The following is a 27,726-nucleotide window of genomic DNA, read 5'->3' on the forward strand; positions in this document are numbered from 1 at the left end:
GAGAAGATGGACTGAACCTTTAAACCAGAGTGCCAGTGATGGGTGGTGCCCCACCTTCCTTCGCAGCCTCTGCAGGTCCACAGCTCTGCGTTTTGTGATTTGGGTTAATTAACGTTTTGGAACTTCCCATTGTCTGTCTCGCCAGAATACTGGGTGCCAAAGGGGTACTTTTTTATTTTTTGCCATTTTAGATGGGGGGGGGGGGGGGGGGGTTTTCCTCTTAAAGGGAGATTTTCCTCTCCACTGTCACTACAAGCATGCTTTTAGTCAAGTCAATAAGTCAAAGCAATTAACTGGTTTTCCTTAGAAAACTTTGGATCAGTTTGACTGTATGATCTGGTTTAAATGAATCTTTGTAAAGTGCCTTGAGATTACGCTATATTAATTAACTAAATTGAATTGAATATACCTTTATACCTTGAACTGTTATTTTGTACCTAGCTTCACAAAGTTAAACAAGTTCATAGGACTATGTAGTTATTTGATATAATTTTACATCATTCAACTATATGAAGTGTTTCCTCAACACATTCAGCCATACTCTGTTGTTCAAAGCTTTGTTGCTCATAATGCTGATTTGAAATATCCAACCTCTCCTCTCTGCAACTGTCCACACAGCCCTCCTCACCCCTCCCTCAGCCCTCCACGCGCCGCCCTCCTCACACACACCGTCCGGTAGTTGTCATGGCGATGGAGTCAGGCCCGGCGTCGGGTCCGGAGGCTGTTGCCATGGAGATACCAATGCGAGGTGCGCTCCCGGTGGTGGAAGAAGACGAAGACTCCGGAGCTCCGGGGTTCGAGGAAAGGCTGCATCACCGCCGGAGAGGAGGCAGACAGCGACCCGGGCTGCCGTTCAACCGGAGCAGCTACTACATGCTGGTAGTGATCGGGCAGATCGGCACGGAGCAGCAGCTGGACAGCGCCAGAGCGCAGATCGAGCGGGGTGAGTGGTGGGACAAGCCGACATTCAAAGTCGCTTTTATCGCTTGTTTGGCCGCTCGGATTACCTGTCGCACAGTTAGGAATGAGAAAGTAAAGAGGGAAAGGTTTGGACGTGCAGACATCAGCAGGAGAGAGCAGGTTTTGACGCATTGAGCAGGATGGCACTGAGAGACAGAGGCAGTTGCTGCAGCATTGCACCATGGGGCCAAATGCAGAGCGGCTTGTTCCAGCCTGTAAACAGAGCAAATTATTTCTGAATTTACCCTAAAGATGAAGTTTACTATCCTCTCTGAATGACTGATACAAGAAAAAAAGCTCTGATTAGTAAAAGCTTATCTAGAAATAGTAAAATAATATAAAAAAATGGATTTAAGCTGATGTTTCACAACATAAGATGGGGCTTCTGCTTATTTCCATTCTTTGCTGATGTAGGAAGTTTTGTTTTTTTACTACAGCAATTCATAGCAGACTCAGTCAGGTTGACAACGCCCCCGAAACCCAATTGATCTAATACTCTTAGACCTCTGAGAGGAAATTGCTTCAAGAAATGTCTTCCACCAAACTCACCAATCTTACCATAGCAAAACCTCCTGCTGACAGCTAGTACTGGCTATTGCTAATTGGGATTTCTTTCCCACATGTTCCCTTTGCTCATGGGTGCTTCTAGACAGGGGCTAACAGGGGCCAGAGCATCTATAAAACTGGTCCTTAAGTCATTATTTTTCTTAAAGTGTAATATCCCTTGCAGGAGGAATAAGAAAACATGTTTAAAAGAAGAAAAAATATATCCATTATCTTTTTTTAAGTGCATAAAGTCTAATTATTTAATTTTGAGAGCAAAAATTTTCATGTTCTCCTTAAAATACACATATTTTAAGAAATTGTTACTTTTTTAGATCAGTTATTGCAGTGTAATATTAAATAAATTTTTTATGATGATATGCAAGAGAAAAGAGATTGCAATGATTTATTAATTGGACCAATTCAATAATTCACCCTTACATTTGATTTTAATTTAGAAAAAAACATTCAGCTAGCTTCAGCCGTATTAAATTAGAATCTGAGTTTTCACCTGTTTGATCAGGAGTCTAAATCTTGACTTTATGGTTCACTTAATATACTAAATGAGGTTCTCTTGCCCTGATTGTTATGCATGTTTTTGGTCTGTTCCCCCCATGAACAACACTGACTCCCCTGGTAAATTGACTCTAGAACCACCATGGAGACTAAAATGATGAACTGGAGCTGCAGTAATAACTGCTTGCATGGGGCTGGTTCTATGTCAGCCTTTCTGGTTTTTTTGTACTAGCAGAGCTAGCACTTAATGCAGCAGGTCTGCATAAAGCTCATAAGTTTTTGCTGAAGCTGTTCAGAATACAAGTAAACTCCTTAGTAGGAAGATATTTGAAGATATTTGAAGCAAGAAAATACAGTTACTTTAAGCCTCTTGTGATGCCACTGGTTTTGCTGGCGGAGATCTCATGGATGTTTATAATTTTCTTAAAGGAAGTTTGCTTGATTGTGCAGAAAAGTCAGGGTTGTAGCTCTAAAGCACCTGATTGCTGCAGAAATACAGTTCAGAGAGATAAAACCAAATTTCTTTCTGTTTCTATGTAACATTATGTATTCTTGCTGTGAAGTTAATGGGGCTCAGTTTAACAACATAACACAAGCTAAATATTGGAGCTGAAAATCTGCAGCCTGCAGATTTTTCATTTGGTCGTCTTTGGATCAGCCTCAACACTTCTATTTTCAGTAGAAAGCCTGTCAGCAATTTCCCGGAGAGCCGTTATCAAAGGCTAATTGTTGTTCGTCCAGATTAGGGTTTAGGATGACGGGGCGAACGCTGCATCGACTCCCTTCACCCCCTCTGACCTGCTGTTACTGTTCCAACCCCTGGGAGCTGACAGTTGTGCTGCTGTGTGTGGGGCTCGGGTCGGGGCTTCACACCCAGCCTGCTTGTTGGATAGTTTCAGGCGGCTGCTGTTTTCAGTGACCTGTCATTACGTCCGTATTACGCCTGTTATGCCTCTGCAGAGTCATCAGGTTATTCTCCCTCACTTCTGTGTTGGATTTGCCAAAGTGTTCATATCTGCATACAGTAGATTTGATTTGATGTCCAGTTGTCAGTTGAATAGCTTTGTTGTATAGCTTTCTGTTAGAAAGATATGGCAGTTATTTTATTTTATTTTATTTTAAATCACCTGCCTGTTTTTGCTTTGGATAATTTCTTAAATGTTCCTATTTCAGATGCTTCAGAAACCGGTATAAAATATAGGTGAACTAGCAGCTGCTCAGGGCTGTTCAACCATCTGTGGGCTTAAATTTGAATACAGACAATAGATCTAAAACGTTTATACCTGTTTGACAAGAATAATCTGTTAAAGTTTAATTCTATTCACTTTATTTCTATAGCGCCAATTCACAGTCTGAGAGTGAAAATATTCAGTTTTATACTTTATAGCACTTTCCAGTTCACCAGATCAGACAGTCAAATTGATACAAAGTTTTCTATCTAAGGAAAACCAGCTGATTGCATTGACTCATTGACTCTTCAGCAATTCTGCACACTAAGCATGCTTGTAGCAACAGTGGAGAGGAAAAACTCCCTTTTAACAGGAAGAAACCTCCAGGAGAACCAGGCTCAGTGTGAGCGGCCATCTGCTAAGGCTGACTGGGGTTCAAGGGGACAGAAGCAGAGATACAAAAAGCAGCTGTAAAAGGCGGCCCGTCCAGGAAACACACAGCTAGGCATACTGTATAGATAGTCGGTAGTTTTCTATAGACAGAATATTTTTAACCAATCTGACTGTATGATCTGGTTAAATAGTTGCTATAGAGTGCCTTAAGATAATATGTGTTGTGAGTGGAGCTATATAAATAAACTGAACTTATATGAATATGCAGTTGTGCTCTTTATTCTTTAATTCAATCAAAACTAAAAAAACATATCTTAATATTCCTTCCACTTCAGAGCTATGTGACACGTTGTGTTGATCTGTTATAAAAACACAATAAAATACACTGAAGAAGGTTGAAATAGGGATAAATTTAAAGAATGTCTAAATGGATTTAGAGCTGAAATATTAGGCCAATTCAAGTGTTCCATTTTTTTTCTGTGGGTATTTGCAGATATGTGAATACATAAAGGTTCTAAAACTTGGAGGTGTTCCACCCTTAGGGGTGGAACAGTGAAAATGCAACAAAGAGTGGTAGAAATTATTGAGTATATTCCCAGTTTGAGAGTTCTCTATTTATTTATTTATTTATTTATTTATTTATTTATTTATTTATTTATTTATTTATTTATTTATTTATTTATTTATTTATTTATTTATTTATCTGTTGATAGAGCTGTTGGAACAGTTATAAATTGAAACAAATAGCTAGAGATTTAAAGTTGATTGTAGTTTATTTTATTGCAAAATTTATTTAACTGCAATATTTGATATACTGTTGACCTTTGTTCAACTTTTAAGAAGATTGGAGCATGTTTAGAGAGTGGAGGGGCCCAAAAATGTTCCTCTAAACAAAAGAGGGCCTAGTAAGAAAAGTCTGCATTGGTGCAATCAGCAGCCATGCTTTAAGATCACTTGAAGTGCATGCAATGCAGTTTCCTCATTTGCTTTCCAAAGTTTCCTCATAGTTTCAGTAATTACTATTTGTTTTTTGTTAGTTACATCATATTGCTTAATATTATGGGATTTTCATCAAGTACATAGAGGGGTAAAAAGCGACACTGGCTCTAAGAATCGGACAAAAAATCAGCAGCACATATCAGAGATCAGTTAAATGATGCCATAGTAATTTAACCAGCATCGGCCTGAAAAATCTGCTATCTGTGGATTTCTAAAGGGAGGAATGCCTTTGTCACCAGCTGTACATCTCAATCTAGTTTTCCCAAAGTTTGACATCTGGAACGTTTTGCAAAAAAAGAGTGAAATATTTTATATGCTGTTTGGTTCTTCACAAAAAAAGGCCTTTCATTACATAAGTAGTTTAGAAATTAACTTTACCTCACAGTCATTCAGTCAAAGAGGGAACAAAACTATCCAGAAAACCAACAGGGAGAACGTGCAGACTCTAGACCCGGGGTCTGAACATGAACTAGAGCCTTTTCTCTGCAAGACACTAAAAAACAAAGTCAACTCATTATTCGGGGACATAAGCTAATTCATCGTTACATTTTCACTAATATAAAACCAAAAACGCTTCATTTAAAAGTTTGTGTCTGATACCATTTTTAATAATGTGAACATCTTTCTACATTTGGGAACAGGCTGAACTTTCCGTTCTCAACAACACCCTCTAAGGCCATCAGTATTCCGTTTAATTTTGATCAAACCAGATGAGAAAAGGTGAATATCCATCAGCCTCATACACGTGTGGTGTTTTCACAGGGAAATGGAAGGAACCACAATGTGAGCTGTAATGTTAGGGAGATGAAAGCAGCTCCATCAGCATATGTGATGATGTGAAACTGTGACTTTTTCCCACCTCATTCTGCTTTGGGTGAAGATGTTTTATAACTAGATGCACGCTGTTACCCACAGATGAAAGGCCTGTACATCAAAGGGCAAAGTTTCTATCTCAGACTTAGAAGATTTTAAAACATTTTTTCCCCTTTAAAATGTTTGCCGTTTTTGAAGTGGACTATTTTTGAAGGGATAAATGTTTGGAGCTGGATGAAATCTGTCAGGTTCCCCTGTGTAACATAGTCGGTGTGCATAGCTCTCAGTCATTTCTTATGTTATCATACTCACAGTCTGGATGATGTGGTAAACAGGGTAATCAGATATACGTAATGCTGATATTATGTCACCATCTAACTTGGTAACTTGAACTCTAACTTGATTGATTTTCTTGTGATGAGGCATCAGCTTTTTATCTTAAACATGTATGCTTTCAGAGAAAACATGAGGTGAAGCTTTCTGATGGGAAGGAATTATCTTGGAAATATAGTCCTACTTTTTAAGCTTTAAAACTCAAATTAGACATTTACAGTCCCCAGAGTTGCCTTTAAAGCAGCCTAGTCACGTACTGTGACTTTGCAAATTTCTACCCCAGTAGCTCCTCTGGTTGCATACAAAGGATTTCCAGTTAGATTATGGGGCCCTGTTAGTCCTTTATGTATTTTCTCTGTTCTACTCTCACATGCACAATAAGAAAACGTGGAAACAAAGAAAGTGTTTTTTTTTTCTCTGAAAAGTCATAAGAAGAGAGTAAAAGTATTCTGAGAATTTTTCCAGGATAGCATTGTGAATGCAAAATAAATGTTTACTGGATTTGTTGCTAAAGCTGCAAAAGTCTGGTTGCCTTCCAATTTGAGCCTGTTTTGTGAATCATTATATTGATCCTACCTCTGCAAAAATTGTTTTCATTCTCAAAAATGATGAAGTAAATACTATTAGTTATTATTATGAAACGCTTGCCGTATGTGATTTATTTTAACATTAACACATTTCCTGGGCATCATGCACAAATGGATATCTTTAAAAGCCATTGCCAATAGATAAGTAAAAGTGGACGAATAGACGTTATCAAAGATAAATTTTTTCCAAAAGGATTTTGTTCGGTGTTAGATATAATTCAATGTTTTCAGTTTTTTTGGGGGGTCATAGGTCTGTTGGTTAACATGATTTTCATTGACCCTTTTTTTAAAAAAAAAGATGGAAATTGACCAATGATTGGATTAATTAATTGACTGATTGATTGCTTTTCTTTATTGATCTCGCAGTATAAAAAAGTATAGTATATCTATATACTATAGTATATAATCAATCTTTGTATTAAATATTCTTTCTGATTTGTGGACATAAAGATAAAAAGAGAGCGTCATCTCCTAGTCAGACACTGTGATTCACTGTGATGAAAGGGTGGAGTCAGAGCAAAAAAATATCCACGCACATGAGAAGGCCGGTGGCTGGAAGTTGGAGGGGATCTTTCTGGGAGTTTGGGGGAAGTGGGCCGCCATTCGGCTGGCATTTGACTGGGAAAGGCCATTTTGAATTGTTGCTACTGTAACAATAAGTCAGAAATAGACTCTGAACATTACCAGAAAATCTACACTAACTGTAGATTTTTACAGAAACCTCTTGGGCGGTGCTATGTGCTAAAACGCCACTCACAAGAGGTTTCACTGAAGGAATCTGCTTCAATGAAGCAGATCTTAAGCTCCACTTCATTAAAGGTTCCAATTCAAAAAGGGCGGTTGAAGTGGACCCAGTAACATTGACGACCATGGTACCAAACAATTACTGTTATGACCTATAATGGGTACTAAATTAAAGTGTAAGAGTTGTGGCAGAGTACCATAAAGGAACAGCAGCAGCAGTGGAGCGATTTGTGGAGCAAACATATGGTTTTAGCTCTAAATTTTGAAATAGATTATAAAGCATGTAAATGCCACATTGAACTCTATATGATAGTTTGATCAAACAATTTATCAAGCAAGTTAAATTTGTCAAGTAATCGGAAAAGGGGGTTGATGAAAGAAATAAAAAAAAAGTAGAAACTAGATGCCATTTTTTGTCCCCGATACCGATACCCGATACCTGGCTGTGCAGTATTGGCCGATACCATAAAGATACCATCTGTTTGAAATCTATGTGTGTGTGTTTATAAAATAATAACTGCATACTACCTGGATGTAAAATAATTGTCATCATGGCTTTGTCAAGCTGCTGTCTACCTTTGTAAAGCAAGAAAAAGACCAATACAAAGTGAATCCAGTAGAACTTTTTATTGCCTACCTGGAATGGGTGACAATAAACTTTTGGTTCTCAAAATGGTACCGGTGCCCTATTTGTTGGTACTCGCCGATACCAGAGATGGCAAAAGTACTAACTTTCCGTACTTGAGTAAAAGTACAGATACTTGTGTTAAAAAATACTCTGGTAAAAGTGGAAGTACTGATTAAACTTCTTTACTCAAGTAAAAGTAACAAAGTACAAGCTTGTAAATTTACTTAAGGTATAAAAGTAAAAATAGAAACCACTTTTTTCATGCCTTTGCCTACATTTTAAATGGATGTCTGCCAATAGGACTAGATCTCTGTTGTGTTCATTTTCAATCATCTCGTCGTCCATACTACTATGCTAACGCCACCGCTACCAAGCTGCAATGATTTGCTGCAAATGAATACCGCCGAATCTGTCGATTCATCTTGTAGTGGTGCGTCAAATGCAACGTAGATTCCCATCCAATTAGATTTAATTTGGTATTGATGACGTGAAAAATAATAACGGTAACTCCATTGAAATGATTCAAAACTAAAGTAACGAGCCAATTTTTAAAAATGTAAGGAGTAGAAAGTACAGATATTTGTGTAAAAATGTAAGGAGTAGAAGTAAAAAGTCGCCATAAAAATAAGTAGTAAAGTAAAGTAAAAATATCAGAAAAATCTACTTGAGTACAGTAACGAAATATTTGTACTTCGTTACTTCCCATCTCTGGCCGATACCAATACCACCATTTTAGTGCTGGATCGGGGGCCTGCTCGATACTGGTATCAGTATCAGTGCAACACTGGTAAAAACAGTAACAATATCTACAAAAAACACTAATATTTCTAATTTACTGCAGTATTGTCTTGTATGGACTGTGAAATTATTAACAATTAAGGCAGCAGAAGGAAAAAGATGGAGTATGGTTAGAAAGCTGCAGCAACGGATGGTGAAAGGTTACTTCATGCGTATAAAAAACACCTAAAGGAAGCGTCTTTGATAGCTAGCATGTAACTTTTACTCAGGATGCTTAAAAAAAACCACCCAGGAATGTTTTTTTTTTTAATCATTATTTTTCATGTCTGTCTTTCATTGCTTGGTTTTTCCTAAAGAGGTCTTTTCTTTGCCTCCCTTGCAGGAATCCGATCCTGGGATGTCGATTTGAAGTGCTGTGACCTTGATCAGCAGCTGCAGCTGTTTATAACTCGCCACTCGGCCCAATTCTCCTCCACTGTCAAAGGTCAGTTGGATGTGGCCCACCTGTAAGCTGGGAAGTTGGTGAAAATCACCTCCTTTAATAATGGCTTCCAGACCTAATTTAAAGCTAATGTAGAGTTGTTTGCAAAAGTATTTCTTTGTTTGGTTGACCACCAAAATCTAGGTGCATTTTATTATATACACACGCTTTGTTTTTAAAAGATATAAATATAAAAAATATAACTGTGGATGTCTGGGGGACAGTGATTCGCCGACATGTTATGAATGCTGGCGTACCATAAAGAATAAATTATTAACAGTTTAGTTTGTGCCTTCAAGTCGTTGCCAATAGGAGGACATTACTTGGATATAACCTAGGTTACTTGGATATAACAAACTAAACTGTTCACAATTTATTCTTAGATAACCTAACGGAATATCTTCAGAACAGCTCCAAATGACACAAAACTCCTATGTGTGAGTAGAACATGATGTAATAACATAAAATCAAGGGCCCAATGTAAAAAAAAACAGCGTTCCCCTTTAACACCACAAATTAGTGTTTAGACTTATCAGGATTCATGGACAAATATAGCTAGATATCATTAGCATAGCAGTGGTAAATAATCCCAAGCTGTCTACATTGTGGCCACAGCTGCCCTGGGGCACGCTGACGGATGCAGAGCTGCCGTAAACAGGGAAGTCTGAACACCATCAACACTTAAGCAATAATGGGCAGGTGTGGGCAAAAGAAAAAAACTGCAATAGATTCAAACCCGCATCCCTCAGTTGCATAAAGAGATTCTGCCTTCTATGCCACAACTGCTAAGACCTCTGGTGTTATTGTTAGCCAGTGTGTTTTAAGAGATCTGCTGGTAGATAGGTTGGCATTTTGGGAGAATTCTTCTGTATATTATAAAATCCACGCTTGACAGAGTTGTCTAAATTGAACTATGCGGATAAACACCAATTCATTCAAGGAACTAACACTCCCATAGCTGAATTAGGTCAATCAAGTGTTGATTTAAGAGCATACTTTCAATGGGTAACACCAGCACTGGAAACGTAACACACTTGATTTTCTGAGTAATATTTGTCCCACAGTCTTCCTATTTGATGGAATCAACAGGGCTCTATTAAACATGTTTAAAGCTGTTTCTGAATCCTTCACAGAAACGCTTTTGTTTTCCAATGTTAATTTACACATAAAAAACGTCAGCTTTTGTCTTTTTGTTTTCCAAAAACATCTGTAAACGATTTGTCCTTTTTTTCAACCTCCCACTTGGGCACTATATTGAGTTTAGTCCTGATAAAATACATTGGAGTTTGTGGTTGTTGAACATGCTAAAACAGGACTAGTGCTTGTTGTCTGAGTTATTTTGCCTCACATTATTTCTGGAGAAGAAATTAATGCCCCAGGGAATTAGCAGCTTGATGGTCACTGAGCTAGGATTTTAATATCTTTAAAACTGGAGGCAGTGATAGAGAAAGTGATACCACGGCCTCATCACCTTGGTTTATGTATTGATTAGCAGTTTATGAGGTAAATTAAGAGGTGACAGCACGCGCTAATATATCCAAGCAGGAACAAGTGAAGCCTGCAAACTTGTCAAATTATCAGATATAACACAATTATCAGTTAAAAATAGAACAAAAACATGATTGAAAGAGAAGGAAAACAATAGTTTTCTTGCAGAGTGAGCCCTGGCTGTGGGTGTGTCCTTTTTGTCTACAGGATAGAATAAATCAAGAGCTCACCTTGTAAATACTAAATATTCTTTTATCGTCCGTCAGATCTCTGCCTCACACAAACACACACGCAGAGGAGTATCAATAGACAAGCTTGTGTCTGATTCGAACAGCTCTGGAAAGACATTACTATGCAGAAGCTGCAGTTAGCACAAAATGACAAAGCATTTTCTTACACATCTTGAGACATACAGAGAGCAAAAAGAGTAATGTCATGTGTCATTATATAATGCATAAAATATACATTTAAAGCTGACATGAGAAACAAAGGCATGGCTGAAATACTGTTTATTGAAGGATTTGGACTGACTAAAACAAATCAGCATCAAAACATGATTTTTTTAAACTGATGTTGTTTGCATGATGTCCTGTTTTGCCCAATTGGCCTACATGCTCTGATCTAATTCTGAACTTACTTGTAGACCCAAAAAAGCTAAAAAGAGCCCAGTCATAAACAATTCGACTTGGTTTATTTTTCCTAAAAATGTAAGTGAAAGGCAGATATGGACAAATCTAGTCCTGGAAACTGTTTAAAACAGGGTTTGGAGGTAGGTTTAACTCTAAACAGTGTCAAGTGTTTAATTTCCAGACTGTGTTTAAGCTTAAATAACTAGTGCAAAGGCTAATAAAGAGTGGGTTAAAAAAAAGGTCAACATGGATTTTGAAAAAACAAAAATGAAATCCTAATTATACTAAATTATTTTGATAGGCAGCAGCATATGGATATCAACATTCATACTCTATACCAGTATCTGTCTGTACTTGCTTCACAACAGGGTGTTTGTTTAAAGGCTGAACAACGCTAGCAATACGATGTTCTAACCTGTTTACAGACAATGTCTTTTCTTAATATAGAGTGAGCCAATGTACTCTATTGTGTACTACTACTAGCTACCAACACAAACATTGGCATTCTTTTAGGGATGTCCCAATTCGATATTGAATTTGGAAATTGGTCCCATATCAGAATATTGTAATGTATGGACCCGCATATAAAATCAACAATGTCTGCACACAATGAAGGACTCCCCCCTTCATTTCTGTCCAGCAGCAATTGTTTCCAGAGCCAACATAATCACAGCGACAGAGCAGCAGATGCTAAGCTATGTTGAACAGGCTGGTGGCTAGGCTAAACACGCCAGGCTGGTGGTAGGCTAAACACGCCAGGCTGGTGGTAGGTTAAACAAGCTGATGGTAGGTTAAACAGGCTGGTGGTAGGCTAAACACGCCAGGCTGGTGGTAGGTTAAACAAGCTGATGGTAGGTTAAACAGGCTGGTGCTAGGTTAAACAGGCTGGTGGTAGGCTAAACACGCCAGGCTGGTGGTAGGTTAAACAGGCTGGTGGTAGGCTAAACAGGACAGGCTGGTGGTAGGCTAAACAGGACAGGCTGGTGGTAGGCTAAACAGGCTGGTGGTGGGTTAAACAGGACAGGCTGGTGGTAGGCTAAACAGGACAGGCCGGTGGTAGGCTAAACATGCTGGTGGTAGGTTAAGCAGGCTGGTGCTAGGCTAAACACGCCAGGCTGGTGGTAGGCTAAACAGGCTGTTGGTAGGCTAAACACTCCAGGCTGGTGGTAGGCTAAACAGGCTGGTGGTAGGTTAAGCAGGCTGGTGCTAGGCTAAACACGCCAGGCTGGTGGTAGGCTAAACACGCCATGCTGGTGGTAGGTTAAACAAGCTGATGGTAGGTTAAACAGGCTGGTGGTAGGCTAAGCACGCCAGGCTGGTGGTAGGTTAAACAAGCTGATGGTAGGTTAAACAGGCTGGTGCTAGGTTAAACAGGCTGGTGGTAGGCTAAACACGCCAGGCTGGTGGTAGGTTAAACAGGCTGGTGGTAGGCTAAACAGGACAGGCTGGTGGTAGGCTAAACAGGCTGGTGGTAGGTTAAGCAGGCTGGTGCTAGGCTAAACACGCCAGGCTGGTGGTAGGCTAAACAGGCTGTTGGTAGGCTAAACACTCCAGGCTGGTGGTAGGCTAAACAGGCTGGTGGTAGGTTAAGCAGGCTGGTGCTAGGCTAAACACGCCAGGCTGGTGGTAGGCTAAACACGCCATGCTGGTGGTAGGTTAAACAAGCTGATGGTAGGTTAAACAGGCTGGTGGTAGGCTAAACACGCCAGGCTGGTGGTAGGTTAAACAAGCTGATGGTAGGTTAAACAGGCTGGTGCTAGGTTAAACAGGCTGGTGGTAGGCTAAACACGCCAGGCTGGTGGTAGGTTAAACAGGCTGGTGGTAGGCTAAACAGGACAGGCAGGTGGTAGGCTAAACAGGACAGGCTGGTGGTAGGCTAAACAGGCTGGTGGTGGGTTAAACAGGACAGGCTGGTGGTAGGCTAAACAGGACAGGCCGGTGGTAGGCTAAACAGGCTGGTGGTAGGTTAAGCAGGCTGGTGCTAGGCTAAACACGCCAGGCTGGTGGTAGGCTAAACAGGCTGTTGGTAGGCTAAACACTCCAGGCTGGTGGTAGGCTAAACAGGCTGGTGGTAGGTTAAGCAGGCTGGTGCTAGGCTAAACACGCCAGGCTGGTGGTAGGCTAAACAGGCTGTTGGTAGGCTAAACACTCCAGGCTGGTGGTAGGTTAAACAGGCTTGTATTAGGTTAAACATGCTGGTGGTTGGTTAAACAGGACAGGATGTGGGTAGGCTTAACATGCTATTGGTAGGTTAAACAGGTCAAGCTGGTGGTAGACTAAACATGCTGTTTGTAGGCTTATCAGGCTGGTGGTAGGTTAAACAGACCAGGCTGGTGGTAGGCTAAACATGCTGGTGGTAGGTTAAACAGGCTGGTGCTAGGTTAAACATGGCAGGCTGGTGGTAGGTTAAACATGATGGTGGTAGGCTAAACATGGCAGGCTGGTGGTAGGTTAAACATGATGGTGGTAGGTTAAACAGGCTGGTGGTAGTCTAAACAGGACAGGCTGGTGGTAGGCTAAACACGCCAGGCTGGTGGTAGGCTAAACAGGCTGGTGGTAGGTTAAACAGGCTGGTATTAGGTTAAACAAGCTGGTGGTTGATTAAACAGACTGGTGGTAGGCTAAACACAACAGGATGCTGGTAGGCTAAACATGCTGTTTTAGGCTCATCAGGCTGGTGGTAGGCTAATCAGGCTGGTGGTAGGCTAAACACGCCATGCTGGTGGTAGGTTAAACAAGCTGATGGTAGGTTAAACAGGCTGGTGGTAGGCTAAGCACGCCAGGCTGGTGGTAGGTTAAACAAGCTGATGGTAGGTTAAACAGGCTGGTGCTAGGTTAAACAGGCTGGTGGTAGGCTAAACACGCCAGGCTGGTGGTAGGTTAAACAGGCTGGTGGTAGGCTAAACAGGACAGGCTGGTGGTAGGCTAAACAGGCTGGTGGTAGGTTAAGCAGGCTGGTGCTAGGCTAAACACGCCAGGCTGGTGGTAGGCTAAACAGGCTGTTGGTAGGCTAAACACTCCAGGCTGGTGGTAGGCTAAACAGGCTGGTGGTAGGTTAAGCAGGCTGGTGCTAGGCTAAACACGCCAGGCTGGTGGTAGGCTAAACACGCCATGCTGGTGGTAGGTTAAACAAGCTGATGGTAGGTTAAACAGGCTGGTGGTAGGCTAAACACGCCAGGCTGGTGGTAGGTTAAACAAGCTGATGGTAGGTTAAACAGGCTGGTGCTAGGTTAAACAGGCTGGTGGTAGGCTAAACACGCCAGGCTGGTGGTAGGTTAAACAGGCTGGTGGTAGGCTAAACAGGACAGGCAGGTGGTAGGCTAAACAGGACAGGCTGGTGGTAGGCTAAACAGGCTGGTGGTGGGTTAAACAGGACAGGCTGGTGGTAGGCTAAACAGGACAGGCCGGTGGTAGGCTAAACAGGCTGGTGGTAGGTTAAGCAGGCTGGTGCTAGGCTAAACACGCCAGGCTGGTGGTAGGCTAAACAGGCTGTTGGTAGGCTAAACACTCCAGGCTGGTGGTAGGCTAAACAGGCTGGTGGTAGGTTAAGCAGGCTGGTGCTAGGCTAAACACGCCAGGCTGGTGGTAGGCTAAACAGGCTGTTGGTAGGCTAAACACTCCAGGCTGGTGGTAGGTTAAACAGGCTTGTATTAGGTTAAACATGCTGGTGGTTGGTTAAACAGGACAGGATGTGGGTAGGCTTAACATGCTATTGGTAGGTTAAACAGGTCAAGCTGGTGGTAGACTAAACATGCTGTTTGTAGGCTTATCAGGCTGGTGGTAGGTTAAACAGACCAGGCTGGTGGTAGGCTAAACATGCTGGTGGTAGGTTAAACAGGCTGGTGCTAGGTTAAACATGGCAGGCTGGTGGTAGGTTAAACATGATGGTGGTAGGCTAAACATGGCAGGCTGGTGGTAGGTTAAACATGATGGTGGTAGGTTAAACAGGCTGGTGGTAGTCTAAACAGGACAGGCTGGTGGTAGGCTAAACACGCCAGGCTGGTGGTAGGCTAAACAGGCTGGTGGTAGGTTAAACAGGCTGGTATTAGGTTAAACAAGCTGGTGGTTGATTAAACAGACTGGTGGTAGGCTAAACACAACAGGATGCTGGTAGGCTAAACATGCTGTTTTAGGCTCATCAGGCTGGTGGTAGGCTAATCAGGCTGGTGGTAGCCTAAACATGCTAGTGGTAGGCTAAACATGCTAGTGGAAGACTAAAAAAGCTGTTTGTAGGTTAAACAGGCTGGTGGAAGGCTAATCAGGCTGGTAGTAGGCTAATCAGGCTGGTGGTAAGCTAAACAGGCTGGTTGTAGGTTAAACAGACCAGGCTGGTGGTAGACCAAACATGCTGTTTTTAGGCTAATCAGGCTGGTAGTAGGCTAAACATGCTAGTGGTAGGTTAAACAGGCCAGGCTGGTGGTAGGCTAAACATGCTGGTAGTAGGCTAATAAGGCTTGTGGTAGGCTAAACATGCTAGTGGTAGGTTAAACAGGCTAGGCTGGTGGTAGGCCAAACATGCTGGTGGTAGTTTAAACAGGCTGGTGGTAGGCTAAACAGTCTGATATTAGGCTAAACATGCTGGTGGTTGGTTAAACATGCTGGTGGTAGGTTAAACAGGCTGGTGGTAGGCTAAACAGTCTGATATTAGGCTGAACATGCTTGTGGTTGGTTAAAAAGGCTGGAGGAAGGTTAAACAGGCTGGTAGAATGCTAAACAGGTCAGGCTGGTGGTAGGCAAAACATGTGGGTGGTAAGCTAAACACGGTGGTGGTAGGTAAAACATGCTGGTGATAGGTTAAACAGGCTGGTGGTGGGCTAAACCAGCTGGTATTAGGCTAAACAAGCTGGTGGTTGGTTGATCAGGCTGGTGGCAGGCTAAACATCCTGGAGGAAGGTGAAACAGGCTGGTAGAAGGCTAAACAGGACAGGCTGGTGATAGGCTAAACATTCTGGTGGAAGGTTAAACAGTCTGGTGGTAGGCTTAGGCAAAAATTAGACATAACCTGGCAGTTCAGGTCATGACCAGCAAGAGGGCAGAGCGAGCACAAGGTTCACAGTGTTAGACAGGATGGGCAGGTGTTGCCAGTGCATAAAAGCACAGAGTGTGACCCCCGGTAGGCATAGAGACAATCTGGCAAAGACTGGCAGTGAAAGGCAGGTAATAATTGGTCCCAGGTGAAACAACTTGTTAAGTGTACAGCAGCAAGAGCTCTGTTCTTAAGTGAAGCAGAGCAGGGGGAGGAAAACAGCCAGCCCAAAAACAACAGCACAGAGGCAGGCTGTATAACATCACCAGCTACTGTAAAGATTTAAGCTTTATTGTTAGAAGATTTGTTTCATTAATTTCAATGTTTTTGTTAACCTTCTAGCTGACATAGGTTCTGAATAAGTTATTTTGGGAAGCAGAGATAATGTAGACCTTTATGAGAAAGTGAGGACTGGAAAAAAATTATTTTACCATTTAAAAATAAAGACAATGAGATTACAGATTTCATATTTTCCATCTTGCGTTAGCACTTAGTGTGATGGTTGAGGCTATTGCTAGATTTATTTTGTTTCCACAGATGTAAATGATCAATAGATGTAAATATAGTTTTTAAAAAATATTTTATGACATTTCCAGAAAGCTAAGAAACTATATCTGAATGTTAACTGTTTTAGTAGACAGATTTTGAAAGCTCCACAGAAGAAACCAGCTTCGTTGCTTTGCTCAGTTTGGCCTTCCTGGTATCTGCTTTAAGTCTTGCTCTCTCTCACTCTCTCACAGCCTGGCTGTTTCATAGACATAATTTGGGATGTCAAAGAAAATAGCCTCCATTTATATATCTAACATCACCTGACATATTTTAACACTTGTCAGTGACACTAGAACTTTTCAAGTTCTAATGTCACTTTAAACTCCAAATTTTCTTTCTACAGGTCTCGCCAAAGAACAGTAAAGTAAAGATAAAGAATAAGAAACCCAATGTTTTTTTTTGTTTCTATAGCTGAAATGTATCAAAACGGAAAATTCCTACTGTTTTAGGTCCACATAGGCATCTTTAAATACCACACCCTATGATTCACATGTTTGAGCTAAGTACAAAATTGATGAAGTAGCAAATATATAAATTGATATGGAGATCTTTTATCTCTTCATTTTCAATCAATGCATTCTATTCAGTTCTGATTAAATTATATGGGTTTGAATGTAAACATTTATCCTTTGCAAGCACTTTGCAGATAGTTCAAGTTACCATGTATTTTTATAATCCGAAACAGTCGAAGTTTTGAACACACATTCACAACAAGTCAACACCGATAGAGCAAATTCAGATCCGATTATGTGAATTAAAAATAGAACAAAAACATGATGGAAAGGGAAAGAAAACAATAGTTTTCTTGCAGAGTGAGCCCTGGCTGTGGGTGTGTCCCTTTTGTCTACAGGATAAAATAAATCAAGAGCTCACCTTGTAAATACTAAATATTCTTTTATCGTCCGTCAGATCTCTGCCTCACACAAACACACACGCAGAGGAGTATCAATAGACAAGCTTGTGTCTGATTCGAACAGCCCTGGAAAGACATTACTATGCAGAAGCTGCAGTTAGCACAAAATGACAAAGCATTTTCTTACTCATCTTGAGACATACAGAGAGCAAAAAGAGTAATGTCATGTGTCATTATATAATGCATAAAAATATACATTTCAAGCTGACATGAGAAACAACGGCATGGCTGAAATACTGTTTATTGAAGGATTTGGACTGACTGGAACAAATCAGCATCAAAACATGCTTTTTTTTTTACTGAATGGTGTTTGGATGATGTCCTGTTTTGCCCAATTGGCCTACATGCTCTGATCTAATTCTGAACTTACTTGTAGACTCAAAAAAGCTAAAAAGAGCCCAGTTATAAATAACTCACCTTGGTTTATTTTTCTTAAAAATATAAGTCAAAGGCAGATATGGACAAATCTAGTCCTGGGAACTGTTTAAAACAGGGTTTGGAGGTAGGTTTAACTCTAAACAGTGTCAAGTGTTTAATTTCAAGGATGTGCTTAAGTTTAAATAACTAGCACAAAGGCTACTAAAGTTTAGCACACACATTAACAACCATTCAAAACCAATAAAACAAATTCAGATCTGATGATGTGAATTGAAGTTTCATCCTAAATATCATACAGCACAGTTACAGTCAGCTGGTCATATGAAGCTGTAAAAAATCAAATAGGAGAAAACAAAAATTATTTTGAGCGGTTTTGTTCTCTTTGTTTACTGACAGTTTAAAGGTGATTATCACAGAAGGGAAACTGGATCAGTGGCACCAGGCGCCCTGTAGGGATAATTAAATCCAATAACTGGGAGCCCCGTCCTGACAGATGTGATGATGAATCCTGAAAAATGTCTCCATGGTAACATGGACTGGGATGCCCTGACTCAGAATTTATGATAGGTTGCCTGAAAACTCTAGAATACCACGAATATTGCTCTGACTACTCCCTCATCCACCTCTTCATTTTGACACTTCAGACCTTTCCTGTTTCATTTTTTTCAATGCTTTGGGGAATTAAAAATGCTTTGTGACACTAAACAAAACATTGATAAAGTTAATCACTGAACTTATTAATGGACAAACCCAGTTCTGACGGTCAGGCAAACAATACAGCCACAACAATAAGGCTCTTTCTGAGCATTAAGGTATCTGACATTATGATCTCTTTTGTCTTGGAGCTCTGTCAGGTGAGATGAGCTTAACTTCCTCAGCATGATTAGCTGCTACAGCATCACCTGCACCCTCAGTATCCTCATCATCTCTAGCTGGGATCTGATTTTTACATTTTTTTTTAGTTTAACATGGGGGAAAAAGTCAGAATTCTGACTTTTCTCAGAATTCTGACTTTAATCTCAGAATTCTGACTTTTTTTCTCAGAAATCTGACAGATGATTAATATTTCTAATCAATTTACAGTGTTTTTATTTTTTTGGGGGGATACTATACAGATATATAAAAACAAGAAGGTCTAACTAAAAAGTAACCAGAATATATGTTTAGAGTAAAGATTGACTACTTGTGTTTACACAAGCACACAATTTCAAATCTGCTGAGCTTGCTGTGCAAGAAAATGTAAAATATACGTATAAAGAAATATAACAGGAAGTACTGCTAAAACATAAACTAAATGTTAAATAATGTAGATATTGGTTTAAAAAATTCTTCAGATTTGGAAATTTGGAAGGAATACATAATTTTGAAATTAATCAACAAATCTGGTAAAAAAAATAAAAAAAATAAAATAAAAGTTGCACTTTTTTACTTGAGGAATTTGTTGAATAACTTCATAATTATGAGTTTAACTACTTGGAGGTAATGCTACACTTCTCTGCTTACTGTCCTGCTCATAAAAGGTAAACATTATAAACCCACCATTCATTTTCTACACTATTTGGAAAACACAACACAAATGTAATATAACAAAAGTATGTTTAACAACAAACATGTTAGCATCAAGCCATAGCCATGTCTGTTTTAGAGCCTAAATCTCTTGTTTTAATGACCTTCTGCTCCTCCATTAATGAGGGGACCCCTCAGGCACGTAAAAAGTTGCCTAATTCTGTCATTTTCCACCAATGTGTCACTGGCCCTCTCAAACAACTCACATCTTTGTCAGTGAAGCTGAATGCTCCACATCTCTACCTTCATGGTGCCCATCTACATTAAGATCCAAAATTCTGAGATTAAAGTCAGAATTCTGAGAAAAAAAGTCATAATTCTGACCTTTTTTTCCGTATTAAACTGAAATAAAATTTAAAAATCACTTAACTTTTTTTTTTTTTTCAGTGGCCCTAATCCTCTTCCGTAGTCTTGGGATGATCACTCATCCAATATTTAACTGCTAACTTTCTCTAGACGTTTGCCTGGCTAGCCAAAATTTTTTATTTTTTTTATAGATCTCATTTCAGTACAATGCCAAAAGGCTGAAACAGCAGTAGGACTTACTCAGATTTTTTAAAAACAGAAACGTCAGTGTGAATAACAGTCACCTAACACAACTTGTGTTGAAATTAGCCCAGTCTGGGCGTGCGTTTAACGAGGATTTTTTTATTTTTTGCGTGGTTTTGATTCGCCGAAATGGACAGATGTTATACCTGCCGTGCTCCTGATCGTTAGTTAAAACCACAGGGAGAATTAATTTTAATTCTTAGCAGCGGCGGTCGCATTGGTTGTGCAACCACTAATTAACCAACTAATTAACTTCTGCACCTTTATTTCCTCAAATAAACCGCTGGCTCCTCTTTTTAGACTATAAACAGATTAACACAACATTGAAAACTCTGTAGTTTTCTCTGTTCTGTATTGCAAACTGGAATTAAAGGCGCCATTTCTACCAAAGGTCTGGACAGACTGGCGACCTGTCTAGAGTGTACCCCGCACCAGCACCTCCCCACTAAGGGACAGGGTGTACAGAAAATGGAAGGATAGATGGATTTCTATCAAAGGTTTAGAATGCGTTTTTGAACCAGATGCTTCAAAGCGCCCTGTCCATAATTCTTCACCATACTGTCAGTTCCCTCTGTCAGTCAACCTATATAAATTCATTTTTGACCATTATTGCAAGTTTGACAAAATAAAACATATCAAACTTTGCACTTCTGTGGCCTACTGAATTGTTTTTAATCAAACTGAAATATTTGATTTTCTAGTGTGATGCGGACACTAAATATGCCAAGGGCTGAAGCCCTTGAAAGACATCTCCCTTTGCTTAATAAAAGACTCCAGTCATTTTGTTTGGTGATATGCTCACATCTTATGAACAAATGCATTATGTACATTTTAAATGCATTATTTTTGCAAGACACATTTATAAAGGAATAAAGTAAAAGATTAAATAGCCTTTTTTTTAAGTAGCGTACTTAAGATATGTTTCTGTTGAATATTTACGAATCTCAGATTTCCGACATGTGTCCCCCCCAATAGTAAACATATTCCTACGCCCTTGAGTCCAGTGGATATTTTTTGAATTTTTACGGAATGACTTTGACCTGGATGACTGAGAACCTTCATCAGCCTATCTCACCTCTCATATTGGCTAAAACAACAATAAAACTTTGTTATGGACTTTGTGGCGACTCTGTTGTATTTTATAAAATTTTAATTTGCAGAAAGAATCCTCTCTTTCCGAAATTCAGCATCTTTATATGACTTTAGGCTAAACATATGCCGTGTTTGATTTAATTTTTTAGATACAAAGCAGAATGCTCACATAAAATGAGTGAACATGAAAAAAACATTTGATATTATTGGGATTAGATGCTTGCTTGGATTTAGGTAGGTATCATTCCATCACCTTCCAGAATAATACAAACATTTAAACAAAAATACATAAAATCGCTTTTTATTTGAAATAAAAAGGGAATATTGTTTCATGGTCACAGCTGTATGATAAAAACATATTTATTTAGTTATTGCCAATGACACATGATATCCAGTCTAGTGGGCAAATTATTGTTGTTGTATCCTCAAAATATGAAGAATGTTCTGAGATTTTAATAATTATTATAGTTTCAGTTATTAACTAATGTTTTTAATGCTGTTTGTCTTCTACATTAAACAAAATGCATGAAATGGTTTAAGTAACAAAGTTAATTTTAATTAGACTTTAGGTGTTAAACATTGCATTTAGCCACATGTGAAACACTCTTCTAATCTGTTTATCAGTCTTCCTGCAGCCAAGGTACTTTATATGCCCCCCTAATGACAACTAATGCATTTGTGCATCAATGCTGGGGATCTTATTAGGTACTTTGGCCCCATCTAGTGGTCAGATATATTTATGCCAATTTCTGATAATTAGCGTTCTTAATACCCTGTATGTACCGCATGTGTTATATATAAAAAAAATTTCCCTTGTTGGAAAAAACATTTTATTATTTGATATGGTTTTGAATACATACAAAATACATGCAAGTAGTAAGTAGGTAAACACTATTGTCAGCGTGAGCTGTGTCTTATACACAATGAGACAATGTAAACACTGTAACAGCAGACAAAGAAAACACATCCTTCTTATTGTTTAGTATTATAGAGAGTTGGTGTTTCAATGTGAACCTCCTACAGCTGAAAAAAGTTTCCAAAGAGTTTCTGTGGGGAAAAAAAAGGAATGTCACCTCATTTCATGGTGTTCTTAACGGTATTGTGGAGGATTTTCATTAATTTTTTAAAAGACCCGCCTTCTCCACTTTAAAGAATATGCGTGTGCGAGAGCATGCACAAGCCCATTTCTCCTCGTGCATGCTCTGTTTAAAATTTGCAGTTCTCATAGCTCATGTAAGCTACTGTGCCCGAACGTCCGTGCTAACCCCTAAATCCCTCAATCCTTGAATAGAGCGGGGAATATAGTGGACTTTATAGTGAACTCAGTTAACTGACCGTTTGGACAGATGATCACTTACCCGTTGGTCCTGCGCCATCTTTGTTTTTAGTCACTGCTGTCATGTAGCGACAGCCAATGGTGACAGTGGGCCGCTTTAGCAGCAAATCCCATAAAACTTTGATAAATAATTTATTTGATTTGAGCTCTCTGCGCAAAGCATTCTGGAAATATCTGCCTCTTCTGAGGCCTTTCATTTCTTCTCATACACTTCGTAGACACTTTTTCTCTTACCACCCTCGGCCATTTTCAAACAAGCACTGTGAAAAAGGTGAGCTTGAATGATCGTCTGAAACCGTAGCTCACCACAGGTACACGCCTGAAAGAGAGCATGCTCAGAAAAGATAGCTAACAGGACAAGCATGTAGGACGGACATATGTAAATATATCACCAGAATGATTGACAATGAGGACGACCACTTCTTTAGATGATCCACCTGCAAATAAACGATTGTCATCTGCATCTTTAAAATAGTTGTAATTGGTGTGCATTTCTTTTATTGTTTCGTACATGTTTAGAAAAGTCACACATTTGCTCCTAGTTGTAGGTAGCTAAGTTTAAGGAAACAGGGATGGAGACAAATGGTAATGATTACTTATGATCAACCATCTCCCCCATAACCCCCAACCTCTCCCACTGGCTCACAGCCCGGATCAATAGCTCTTCACTGGAGGGAAATCTATTGGCTGCAGTGCAGAAATAGAAAAGAGAATCATGTTGCTGTTTAGGTAACAGACATCTTTCCATTCTGGCTGTTAGCTTGGTGGCTAGTTGATGGAGAAACAGTTCAGATTCAATTTGAAGTAAAGATGTTGAGAGAAATATTTGCAAAATTTCTCATCAAGCTGAGAAATTAGAAAGAAACCTTTGAAAAAGGTTTAAGTCTAAAAACAGGCCCATGAAGCAGTTTCACCAAAAAGATCAGTTTTAATTTCTCCAATCCAATTTTTGGTTCTGGATTCTAAGAACCATTTAATCTTGGTAAACATTAAAATGATTTCTAGGAGGTTCATAAAAGCTGAAACAAGATGATTCCACTCTTGAGAGAAAGTCCCAGGATGTCCTGTTAGTGTTAGAATCTGTTGTTATTAAAGTGAGTAAAATAATTGTAATGGTTAACTGGATTGTTACTATTATTTAAAATAGGATTTTCTTTTAAGGTGTCGTGAGCTGTTGGCTTCCCTGCAGTATAGTTCTTCAACACAGGCTGCTGGTAACAGCTAGTGGGTAGTGGTGGCCTAGTGGTTAGGCCATAGAGCTTGGAATCTTGAGGGTGTGAGTTCAAGCCCCACTCCCACAGACTGCCACTCTGGCTCCCTGAGAAAAAACACCCTTAACCCCACACTGCCCCACCCATGATGGCTTCCCAAGGTGATGGGATAAATGCAGAGATACATTTCTCCAATGTGAGATCAATAAAGTTCAATTACTGTAAAAGCCCAGCCAGGAAAAACACTTTCTATCATCCTAAAGCAACTTCTGCATTAAAAATGTCATGTTGAATGAGACAAGTTTTAGGTTTTTTTTATTTTGCTATTGATGGTGGCCAGAGGGCCAGTGTACGGCAGCCTGGCCTCTGTCAGTGAGCCCCAGGGCAGCTGTGGTTACTCTACAGCTTGCCACAGCTTGGGTGAATGACTGAAGCGCTTTGGTCAAGTGCATTTATCACTTAAAATACATAAAGATTTTAGGCTACTATGACATTTTTAATGAAGACTTATCGTTAAGAGGTCTTTTGCCATTTACAGCGTCAACCTACATGTCTCAAAAAGAATTTAAATATAAAACTTGTCAGCTTAAAGCTCAGCAGAGGAAATGCTGATACTGAAAACAGCTCTGTTAAGCTACAATTATTAAGGTGGTATTAGGAAATTCAGTTTTATCTGTTTCTCTAGTACTTTATTTTTCTACCAGTCTTGGATTCCTGTTTCCTCTGTTCGAAGTTGAAACTCTTCTTAAAAGATGGTTATAATCGATCATCAGGGAAGGTGTTTATGAATGCGGTTTTCCAACTGAAACCCTAATAATAACAAAGATTGTATTTTTAACCAATCAAATTTCTATTTAATATAGTAAATCAGTATTACCATCACAAAATTCAGCCAATAAAACTGTTTTTTTTTTAAAGTAATCAACCCTGATGAGAGGCACATTGTTATGAGCTGGCACTAACTATAAACTAAAAACTTTTTTTTACTGTGTGTAAGAGAGAGCAGTCACTGTAACACAGAAGATAACTTCTTTAAAACAAACAGAGATTGATCCATGGCTTAGTAGAGAGAAAACCCTCCCCTTTCATGCAGAGATATTGAAAAAGATTTTGACTGATGATTTTAGGGGACAGCATCCCACCTGGTTTACTAATGATGATACTTCCGTTTCCATGCTTTTCATAACCAGAAAAAACAACTTTGTTTTATGCTCTACATTTATTATTGTTCTTAAATGTTCTTCTGTTACATCACTTCCTTTCTTACCGATTTTGGGGACATGCTTCATTCACCCCACAAACAAAGCACTCCACATATGATACAGCTTGATATCAGACCTTAGCTGTAAGTTCGTCCTCTGATATATAATTTCTCCCACAGCAAAGAAGGCTCTATTTTTATTTTCTCAGATTCACTTTTTATGTCTAATATGAGGAGCTATTGCAAAACCAGCAGGAACAACATATAGGCAGAGAATTACATTCACTGTGTTCATCTAATTTTTATTATTTTTTTTCACAACAATCTCTTTCTTTTAATACATATATTTAGGCAGAGTGATGACCCGGCTGATCAGTGGGACACCTTCACTGAAATAATCATCATTCTTTACTTTAATGGGCAGATGAAGCCTCAGAGAACATAAAGGTTTAACTGCAATGATGAAATAAAATATCACATATGCAGTAGAGTTGCCCCCTAGTGTTAGAACTGTGTATGGCAATGATGACTTCATGCTTTAGTCCAAAGAGTCACTTTATTTTCTAAGCCCTCCATCTCTTGAAAGCAAAAACGCACGCTCAGCCTGCCCACACAGAGGAGCGGGTGAGACAGGCCATGGATTAGTGTCAGCGATTTACTCTGATTAACCCTCCCACACTGATCTCACAGGTGTGTGTGTGTGGTTGCTTATACACTAACTGTAAACTGCTCAAAACAGTTTTTAAAAAATCTACAGTTAGTGTATATGCAACCTGAAGGAGGGGAATGTGTTAGTTGGTCCTTGTATTACCTTCAAAAATGTGTTTAATATGCGCATATTAAAACAGTATTGTTCACAAGCTGTTAACCTTTTGAAAGCAGCTTATTATGAGGTTTGTGTGGTGATTTTCTCTCTGAGCACATATAAATCCAAATATATATCGACCTGAGCAGATAAAACTCTTGGAAACCTCCTAAAGTTACTGTTAATATTTCAACATGCTGTCACACTTGCGTTTCAGGGCTGTGATTTCTCTGAGCCGATTTTTGTCTCCTAATGAGAAGAAAGGAAAATCTAAAGGTCCCAAAGGTCCAATAGCCTTTGATGTAATGCAACATCACGTCTTTCACTTCTTTCTGCATGTCGTTGGGGGGGTGGGAAGGACAGGTGGGTGGAGAGGAGGGAAAAAGGTAGAGAAAATGTGGGAATGAACTCAGTGTTATGGTTATGTACGGATCCTCCTTCCTACACACACACTGAGGTTGATCTCGGTAAGATGGCTTAGTCAGCCAGGCAGCTCATATGAGGTCTGATCCAATCTCTAATAAGAGGTTTAAAAAATGATCTGCAGGAAAACTGTTGATGAAAAACTTTGTGTTACAAAAACAAAAATACTTTGCAAAAAGTATAGCCCTCCTCAGAAGTATTCTCGCCCCTTAAACCTTTTTAAATGTAATCACATTAAAGGGTGATTTGTTGGTGTTATGTGTAATAACAAATACATGCTGTCATTGATAAAAGGGAAGGAAAATTGTTTCAATTTTTTTTTACATATTTTACAAATGGAAAAAAGAAAACTGTGACAAGCATTCTTATTTAACCTGCCTTAGTTAACAAAGCCAGCTTTAGTTGTAGCTATAGCTGCAGGTTGTTTTTAGGTGGATGTCTGCATGATCTTTGCACATCAAGATCTTTTCTCATTTGTCTTTGCAAAACAGCCAGTAGAATCAGAGAGCATCCGAGTCAACATTTTTTAAGTTAGGCCACACATTTTCAGCTGGATTCAGGTCTGGACTTTGACTGGACCATTCTAACACATGACTGTGCTTTTTGTGATAACTCAGAAAGGAGGGACCCAGTATTGATGGCAAGACAGACAGTGGGATAACTCAAAAAGCTTTTATTTGAAAACCGGATCTGCAGTTCTGCAGTACCAGCGGCTAGGGCGTCTAAGGCAGGAACCTCTACAGGACAGAATCACAGGTTAGTGACCACATATATCTGGCAGGGGATGATTATGAATGCGTGAGTCACTAACCAGGTTTTACTGTTCAGTCTGTGCCCAGAGAAAGAGGCAGGATCCAGCTAGTCGGCTGACAAGACGCATCGGACGCTGCCAGGGAGTACCAGACGCCAAAGCCTTGAAGGCTGCAGAACTGTCAGGAGGTCAGATCCAAGCAGACGAAGGAAGGCAGGATAATCCAGGTCAAAGTCAGAAGGCAGATCCAGGTTCAGTCCACAAGAAGAATCTGGCAGATATCTGAAAACAGGTCAGGCAAACGGATCAGAACTGGGACAGGCAGGCTCAAAGGTCAAAAAGCGAAATGGGCCAGAATCAGAACACAATCAGTTACTCTTGAAAACCCCAATACCAAAGGCCCAAGAATAATCTGGCCCTACAATGGCAGCCCACTGCTCCCTAAGGGGATGGGTTTAATGCAGAGGTAAAAAAAAAAAAGAGTTTTTGTTTTTTGGGGGAGTGTTGGCCAAGTGGTTAGAGTAGTGCACTTGTGGGTTACATTACATTTCTCCAATGTGAGATCAATAAAGTTAAGTTAATATTCTTATGGCTGGGACCAAGCAGTTTAAATAGAAGCAGGAGCAGGCTGATCAGATGTGCAGCGATGAGATACAGGGTGAATAAAATGAGCAATTAAGCCAGCCATCAGCACCAACATCAGGACACTTTTGGCTCTTGCTATTTGGTTGTTTAAGAATATCGTCCTGCTGGTTTATCCAAAATATGGAGCATAATATGACAAAGCTAAAAATCATTGTGCAAAAGAAACACATGATTAAATGCAGACTTAAAACTTTATTTAAAATCCATGTTTGATTTTTGAATTACAATCTAAATCAGATTCAGTGTTCTTTTCACTTGAA

The 27,726-nt window shown here is 39.6% G+C and overlaps 1 protein-coding gene across 1 annotated transcript in view; it reads left to right on the forward strand.

Annotated features, from left to right (window-relative positions):
* Positions 1-658: 658 nt before the first annotated feature.
* The window catches only part of LOC119793975 (microtubule-associated protein 1B-like), a 96,366-nt gene continuing 69,298 nt past the window's right edge, over positions 659-27,726 (forward strand). The window contains exons 1-2 of the mRNA XM_038301309.1: positions 659-943; positions 8,806-8,907. Of these exons, the coding sequence (XP_038157237.1) occupies positions 685-943; positions 8,806-8,907 (361 nt within the window). The 5' untranslated portion in view covers positions 659-684. The remainder of the gene's footprint in view (positions 944-8,805; positions 8,908-27,726) is intronic.

The sequence above is a fragment of the Cyprinodon tularosa genome, unplaced genomic scaffold (assembly GCF_016077235.1).
Source record: "Cyprinodon tularosa strain WSP-4 unplaced genomic scaffold, ASM1607723v1 ctg465, whole genome shotgun sequence".
NCBI classification, from domain to species: domain Eukaryota; kingdom Metazoa; phylum Chordata; class Actinopteri; order Cyprinodontiformes; family Cyprinodontidae; genus Cyprinodon; species Cyprinodon tularosa.